This window comes from Bos javanicus, chromosome 19, assembly GCF_032452875.1.
Source record: "Bos javanicus breed banteng chromosome 19, ARS-OSU_banteng_1.0, whole genome shotgun sequence".
Taxonomy (NCBI): Eukaryota; Metazoa; Chordata; class Mammalia; order Artiodactyla; family Bovidae; genus Bos; species Bos javanicus.
This window is the reverse complement of record NC_083886.1, coordinates 32,064,236-32,072,942: the sequence shown is the minus strand read 5'-3', so window position 1 is coordinate 32,072,942 and position 8,707 is coordinate 32,064,236. Positions and strand designations below refer to the sequence as shown.

The window sequence follows — 8,707 nt, the reverse complement described above, 5'->3', positions numbered from 1 at the left end:
CCCGTCTTGTCTGTGTGTGCAGCGTCCACCGTGTGCTGACTGGAACTCACAAACCCTCAGTGGTGCTCGAGCTCCCAGATTAGCTCGAACAACCGCCCCAAGTTTACCATTGGAGGGACAGTGACAAGAATATGGCAGCCTGGTGCCCGGGTCAGAGCCTGGCCACTGCCAGGCATCCCGGTGTCCTCCTCCCAGGCCTGCCTCCCACCTGCTCTGCGGCTTCCACTTTCTCCTCTTTCTCCCAGTGTCTCCCTTAGGCTGTCCATCATTTTTGCCAAAGTGTCCTGGGCTGTAAAATTATCTTCCTTATCTCATTTAGTCTGTATGTGTTAGGAAGAAATCAATAGCATCAATTCAATTTATAGAGTGTCTAGATCCCTGGCGGCTCAGCAATAAAGAACCCGCCTGCCAATGCCGGAGACTGGGTTCGATCCCTGGGTGGGGAGAATCCTCTGGAGGAGGAAATGGCAACCTACTCCAGTATTCTTGCCTGGAAAATCCCTTGGACGGAGGAGCCTGGTAGGCTACAGTCTGTGGGGTCGCAAAGAGTCAGACATGACTTAGCGACTCAACAGCTCAGGTTTGTTAACACACACATCTAACCTGTACACTTGTCCTTGTCCCGAAAGTGGCATGACCCAGGGTGTCCTGCTCTGGTTCAGCGAGACCACTCCCCTTCCATCTTGGTTCTCCTTTGCCTGCTCTTACTGTACTGTTCCCAGTGAGGGGCAGGCAGGATGACGCTGATGAGGACAGAGCTGACTCCCTGGAAACAAGAACTCTAGGCAAGAAACTGTAAACTGTAAGCAAAGAGCAGAAAGTGCTTTTCTGGTTGACGCACAAGAGATGACTCTTAAATTGGAATCCCTGGATTCTGGAGGAATGTATCACCTCCCTTTTGGCACAAAGATGAGGAGGGAGGGCCCTCTTTTGAGGGTGTGGAGACCACAAGGCAGAAAGCAGGGAGATCACGGTGGAGTCGGCGTTAGATTCTGTCCTCTCATAGCAGAGGTTTGCAGGAGGGTGGGATTTTACATTTGGAGTAAGCAGCTCTCAAAGTGCGGTCCCAGGACCTGCAGCATCAGCAGTTTCTTAGACTTACCAAGTCAAACGCTGAAGGATGCCCACAAAATTTTGTTTTAACGAGTCCTCCAGGGGATTCTGATACCTGCTCAAGATTAAGAAACACTTTGCTAAGTGGCAATTAATTAAAAAATGTTTCTCCAAGGATACATGGGAATAAAGATCCTAGAAGGAACAGGGAGCCTGCCCAGACAACAAACAAGCCCCACAAAGGGAGCTTTACAACTCATGGAAACCATAGATTTTGTTGGGCATCCAGCGAGAATGTGTTCCATAGGAAAATCAAGGAAAATTGTACGTGAGCTGTAGATGAAAGGTTTCTCCTTGGGCCCCTCTTAAATGATCTGAAAGATGACAGACAAGGAAGCAACCTACCTTGTTTGTGGCTTTGTCCCCAGCAAGAAGTAGATGTTAGATAAACACTTGATAAAGGCATGTGGGGCCTAACTGAAGATAGGTATTGCGTATTTGTTGTTGTTCAGTCACTAAGTCATATCCGACTCTTCACTACCCCATGGACTGTAGCCTGCCAGGCTCCTTTGTCCCTGTAATTCTCCAGGCAAGAATACTGGAGTGGGTTTCCATTTCCTTCTCCAGGGGATCTTCCCGACCTAGGGATTGAACCTGCGTCTCCTGCATTGACCGGGGGATTCTTTACCTCTGAGCCACCAGGGAAGCCCAAATATTGCACACGTACCTCCCTTATCCTCCAGAGCAACGGTCAGCAAAACATGGCTGACTGCCCGTTTGTGTAAATAAAGTTCTAAAGAAATGTGGCCACATCCACTTATGTATGTATGTCTGTGGCTCCTTTGGGGTTACAGTGGCAGAGCTAAGCAGTTGTGCAAAAACAATATGCCCTGCAAAGCCTAAAATATTTGCTCTCTGATCCTTAACAGAAAAAGTCTGGTGACCCCCTGATCCAGAGTAACATGCATATAGATCACCTGCGGTACTTGTTAAAATACAGACTCTGCCTCACAGGTGAGCCTGGGGCTGCTGGCCCACAGACTAGCCGGAAACCAGGGCACTGGATGTGGGGTCATGTAACAATGTCAGGGCTCAGGGATCTGCGGCTTCTTTCTCTCGGGCTTGTCACAATAACTTCTGACCCTGCAACACTCAGAGCCTGGGCCAAACACAGTTGAAGAGCAAATCACTTTATTAGGAAAGGGCCAGTGTTAGGAAACTCTTCTACCCTAATTCCTAGGTCCAGACTCCTCCAGCTCAACCTCACTTTAGGCACTTCTCTCGAGTTCCCCAAAGGAGCTCTTCAGAACTGTGACTGTCCATTTCTTATCTTTCTCTATGGCTGTGATCTTAGCCCTCACCCACTGGTCCCTCTGGGCAGCCTCCAGCCCAACTTTGCTTCCTCGGGGGTTCTGCAGAAAGCTAAACCTGCAGAAGCAAGGCGACTCCGGCCAGAACCCACTTGGATGGCTTCTCCTTAGTCTTCAGCTGGAAAGTCCACACGTAGGTGGGGCCCCGCTGACGGGTCTTGTACACAGGACAGGGGTAGACGCTGCGGCAGTCCTGCTTCTCCGCAGGGACGGCCCTGATGAACATCACAGGCAGGGCGGGTGTCAGCTCCTTCAGCTTCCCCTCGGCGATGATCCCAGCCTGAGGACAAGGATTTGAGAGAGCACCTCTCAGGTCAGGCCCTGAGCCTGGACAGGCAGCCTCGCTCCTGTCGGGAGATCCAGGAGAGAGAGACTGGGATGGCCAGGCTGCCCCAGGGCCCATCCCCTTGCAGCGTTTTCTCAACAACCCAAGGTGGCATGCACTGGTATATGCTAAGTCACTTCAGTTGTGTCCAACTCTGTGCAACGCTATGGACTGTAACCCACCAGGCTCCTCTGTCCATGCAATTCTCCAGGCAAGAATACTGGAGTGCATTGCCACGTCCTCCTCCAGGGGATCTTCCCGACCCAGGGATCCAACCCTTGTCTCCTACGTCTCCTGCATTAGCAGGCGGGTTCTTTACCACTGAGCCACCGGGGAAGCCCATGCAATGGAGCAGGTGCACAACATATTTCTACTTGTTTTCAGCCTGAATATCTTCTCGAAGCAGAGTTCCCAAAGTGGTCATATGTCATATGTAAGTGAATCTCTTTAGGGCTTGAATCTCTGTTTTATTTTATCATTCATTTAGTAAGCATGCTGAATGCAGCTATTTGCCAGATGTCATGCTAGGTGCTAGGGACTTCAGGTTAGCAAGACACAGAGCCTACCGGTATTACCATACACTGTACTTGAAGCTTTACCATGCACACTGAAGACAAGAAGACCTGGCAGTAAAGAAAAAAGTTTCACTTATTTATCCCAGTGTTTCCCAAACTTACTTTGAGCACAGGACCCTTTTCTTGCAACCTATCCATCTCCCACATCGCTAGGGTCTTCCGAACACACTTTGGGGAGATGATCATCCAGAGAGATTCACAGATCCCTCGCCTCTGTCTAGGTGACCCTGAACCCCTTATGCTGATGACAGAACTTGGTATATCTAATACATACTTTTTTTTTTCTTTTTGCCAATGCCCTTGTTTTATGGAGGAGAGGAACTTTGGACATCCTACCCTTCCCTTTTTGCTCAACACTTTCTGGGATATAGACTTTGAGGTGTTATTTTTGGTTTTATTATTATTCAGAAACAAGGTAGTGAAAAAATGGGAGGTAGTCTGTTGGACTGGAAAAGGTCAGTTTTCATTCCAATCCCAAAGAAGGGCAAAGCCAAAGAATGTTCAACTACCACACAGTTATGCTCATTTCACACGCTAGCAAGGTAATGCTTAAGATCCTTCAAGCGAGGCTTCAATAGTATGTGAACTGAGAACTTCCAGGTGTACAAGCTGGATTTAGAAAAGGCATAGGAGCCAGAGATCAAATTGCTAACACCCATTGGATCATAGCAGAGAAGGCAATGGCACCCCACTCCAGTGCTCTTGCCTGGAAAATCCCATGGACGGAAGAGCCTGGTAGGCTGCAGTTGATGGGGTCTCGAAGAGTCGGACACGACTGAATCGACTTCACTTTCACTTTTCACTTTCATGTATTGGTGAAGGAAATGGCAACCCACTCCAGTATTCTTGCCTGGAGAATCCCAGGGACGGGGGAGCCTGTTGGGCTGCCGTCTCAGGGGTCGCACAGAGTCGGACACGACTGAAGCAACTTAGCAGCAGCAGCAGAATTGGATCATAGAAAAAGCAAAGGAATTCCAGAAAAACATCCACTTCTGCTTCATTGACTACACTAAAGCCTTTGACTGTGTGGAGTCGCTCAGTCGTGTCTGACTCTTTGCAATCCCATGGACTGTAGCCTACCAGGCTCCTCCATCCATGGGGTTTTCCAGGCAATAGTACTGGAGTGGGCTGCCGTTTCCTTCTCCAGGGGATCTTCCCCGACCCAGGGATCGAACCTGGTTCTCCCACATTGTAGACAGACACTTTACTGTCTGAGCCACCAGGGAAGTCCTTCAGATCACAACAAATTGTGGAAAATTCTTAAAGAGATAGCAATATCAGAAGATCACCGTACTTGCTTCCTGCAAAACCTGTATGCAGGTCAAGAAGCAACAATTAGAACTGGACATAGAACAACAATCTTATTCAGAGTTGGGAAAGGAGTATGTCAAAGCTCTATATTGTCACCCACTTATTTAACTTATATGCTGATTACATCATGCAAAATGCGACTGAATTAAGCACAAGCTGGAGTCAAGATTACTGAGAGAAATATCAATAATAACATCAGATATGAAGATGACACCTAATGGCAGAAAGCAATGAGGAACTAAAGAGTCTCTTGATGAAGGTGAAAGAAGAGAGTGAAAAAGCTGACTTAAAACTCAGCATTCAAAAAACTAAGATCATGGCATCTGGTCCCATCACTTCATGGCAAATAGATGGGGGAATAATGGAAACGGTGATACACTTTATTTTCTTGGACTCCAAAATCACTGCGGATGGTGACTGCAGCCATGAAATTAAAAGATGCTTGTTCTTTGGAAGAAAAGCTATGACAAACCTTGACGGTGCATTAAAAAACAGACATTACTTTGCCAACAAAGGTCCATACAGTCAAAGCTATGGTTCCTCCAGTAGTCACATATGGATGTGAGAGTTGGACCATAAAGAAGGCTGAGTGCCGAAGAACTGATGCTTTCAGACTGTGGCTGCAGGGAAATGAGCTGACAGCCTCAAGGAGAGGTTATCCAGGACAGAAGAGTCTAGAGCACCCCTTTTAGCAACTGGACTTTACGGGAGGGGGTGATGTGTGTAATCAGCCTACAGCTGATGCCCTTTGCCCCTCCACCCCCAACCCGGGTCTACCTGGGTGTCCCAGCGAGCGCCTTCCATGAACAGGCCGTGCACATAGGCCCCTTCCCGGGGGGGACTCCTGAACTCCTCCCTGTTCTTCTTCGTCACGTCACACTGCAGGGCCATCTGGTCCAGGGGCCACTCATTCCGGCGGGCTGTGGACTGCATGATGGCCGTCAAGAAGGACTGGGGGTTGAAGAAGCCCGTCAGCCACACAGTCGAGGGCATGGCAAAGTCTCCTGTCCAGGCCTCCAGCTCCTTGATCCGGTTAAGCAGGTCCATAAACCAGGCTGCCAGGCCTGCCGTGGTAGGGTAGGCTCGTCTGGCCCAGGACTCTGGCACCGTGTCCAGGTACAGGGCATTCTGCAAGCTCTCCATGTCACTGGTCATGGTCAGCTCTCCCTGAAGACAAACAGCCAGAGGGGAAAAGGTGAGGGGTGGCAGGTCCCTGGAAACAGCTGGCCTTGGGGATGCTGGGGAAGACAGGAGATGACTGCAGAGGTGGGGGACCCAACCATGGTCCCTCTCTAGCACTTGATTTGTAGGTTTGTCTCATAGAGGCTAGTCCTTTAAAACTTTCCCTGCTCCAGTCACATCAGAGTCTACTCCTATCCATTGACGGTAGTTTAGGTTCACTCTGGACCTAAAACTGCCTGTGGGTTCCACACTGATTCAGTTGCTCACTTGAGTTCGACTCTTTGTGACCCCATGGACTGCAAGCTTCCAGGATCCTCTGTCCATGGAATTTTCCAGTCAAGAATACTGGAGTGGGTTGCCGTTTCCTTCTCCAGAGGATCTTCCAGACCCAGATCAAATCTGTGTCTCCTGCATTGGCAGGCAGATCCTTTAGCACTGAACCACCAGGGAAGCCCATACTGATTCCACCCGAGCCTAAAGTCTGGGCTCCTCTGTTCTCCTCCAGCCTCTGCAGCAGCCTCTGCTGGCCCAGGACTCTGGCACCGTGTCCAGGTACAGGGCATTCTGCAAGCTCTCCATGTCACTGGTCATGGTCAGCTCTCCCTGAAGACAAACAGCCAGAGGGCAGGGGGCAGTGTGTGTGTGATCAGCCTGCAGATGATGCACTTTGCCCCACCCCCCCACCCAGGGTCTACCTGGGTGTCCCAGTGAGCTCCTCCCATGAAATGAGAGAAGCCAAAGCCAGGAGGATCTATATTCCCCCAAATCAAGAATTTCCTTCAGAAACCAAGCTATTAGAGACATAGCCAACTTTTAGGGATCCTCTTGCAATTGTTGGATGAAATTTGTGATGGAGGATTAACATTGAAAACCGTCTTTAAACTTTGTAACCTTAGTTATACCAAGGATCTACAGTTTCTTGAAGATGTCATCTCTACTTCAGTGGTTTCTGTACAGGAAATAGAGTACCCAACAAGGCCTTCCATGTCTGATATGATGACCATCAGTATTATGAAGCTATTTAAGCAAAAGTGACTTAAAATTGAGGCTTCCCAGGTGACTCAGTGTAAAGAATCCTCCTGCCCATGTAGGAGATGTGGGTTTGATTCCTGGGTCAGAAAGATCCCCTGGAGGAGGAAATGGCAACCCATCCAGTATTCCTGCCTAGAAAGTCCCATGGACAGAGGAGCCTGGTGGCTACAGTCCATGGGGTCACAAAGACTTGGAAAAGACTTAGTGACTGAGTATGTGTGCATGACTTAGAACTATAAAATTAAATATCAGTTCCTTCGTGGCAGTTCATGTCCTCAGCAGTCACATGTGCCCTGATTAGCACAGACATGGAATCTTCCCATCATCACAGAGAGTTCTATTGGACAGCACTGTTCTAAACAGAAAGGCCTAGTTTTCTGTTGCTAATTAAACTGTACTGTGTATGTTTTTGTCAGGGTTGTGTTAAAAATCCTGTGTGTTGCAGTTTTAATAAAACCTGTTTATGGACATATAAGAGTACATGCTTGTTAAACTGTGCATAAAAAAATACATAGACAAACAAGGATTCATTAAAAAAAATAAAGTCCAATAGACTTAAAAAAAGATATAGGATGTATTAAATTTTCCTTTTAAAATAAAAATTTTAAGTTTTCAACGGCCAATACACTGACATAGAGTGCTTTTATAAATAATACAGCAAATACATTTGCTTCTCCACCACAGTGCTGTGGGTTCTCTTGAGTCTGGCTGCATCTGTGGAAGTATGTTGTACTTGTGAATGCTGTCGTGAGTCGATGGGAAGGTAAGGTCTCCCACCCTGGGTTCATCCTATAGCATGACCTAACAAAACTGGGTCAGCACCACTGGGAAAACTAGGATGAAAATGTCCCAGTCCTTTGGCACGTCTGAGGGCTGTGGCAGACAGACTGGAAGAGATGAACTCAGACGGAGCCCTAGACTCTGCCGGCCACTGTCATCTGCGGGTACGGAGAAGTCCTCTGTTGCCTGGTTATCTCCTCTAGTCAATTCAACCCCTTAGCTCTGTGTGACCATGTCTTACACAGAGATGTGCCACTTCTGAAAACTGAGGTCCTGTAAACCTTCATTTCTCTGATATGTGTTGTAAGAAGAAGTCATGTGCTTAAGAATAAAATAAATGCAATATTAGGGCAGTGAGACTCTTCTGTAAGACACTGTAATGGTGGCTCATGTCATTATGTTGTTGTTTAGTTGCTAAGTCATGTCCAACTCTTTGCGACCCCGAGGACTAGCCCGCCAGGCTCCTTTGTCCATGGGATTTCCCAGGCAAGAATACGGGAGTGGGTTGCCCTTTCCTCCTCCAGGGCATCTTCCAGACACAGGGATCGAACCTGCATCTCCTGTGTCTCCTGCATTGGCGGGTGGATTTACCACTGAGCCACCAGTTACCATGGGAAGCCCCCATGTCATTATCCAGCTGTCCAAATCCATAGAATGTACAACACCAAGAGTGAATCCTAAGTAAAACCACAGGTGACTCTGAGGCTTGTGATGGAAGTGTGGATTTAGCTGTAGCTAACAGACCACTCTGGTGGGGATGCTGATGGTGGGGAGGCTGTGCATGGTGGGGAGTGGGCGTGGGGGGAGGAGTAAATGGGAACGCTCTGTACCTTCTGTTCCATTTTGCTGTGAACCTAAAACTGCTCTAAAAAATAAAGTCATAATACAAAATATGTACGCAATACTTAATTTTTAACACTCTTCAGAAATCTAAGGTCGTTTTGACAGCAGGGAAGCACAAAATGTGTATCTTGGCTTCCTTAAAAATTTCTCACATCTGCTTGTAAGTTATTCTGACAGCGAGTTCGCATTTACTAATTGAATGTGCAAGTGATGGAGCCTTAAGGAAGGTGTCATCT

General features: G+C 48.0%; 1 protein-coding gene across 3 annotated transcripts in view; it reads right to left on the bottom strand.

The window, feature by feature from the left end:
* Positions 1–2,227: 2,227 nt before the first annotated feature.
* DNAH9 (dynein axonemal heavy chain 9) overlaps positions 2,228–8,707 on the bottom strand; it is a 285,157-nt gene continuing 278,677 nt past the window's right edge. For 2 of the 3 annotated variants that reach the window (XM_061391097.1, XM_061391098.1), the window contains one exon: positions 5,806–6,419. In XM_061391097.1, coding sequence (XP_061247081.1) covers positions 6,291–6,419 — 129 coding nt within the window. In that variant the 3' untranslated portion in view covers positions 5,806–6,290. The other variant, XM_061391100.1, reaches the window with a different exon arrangement.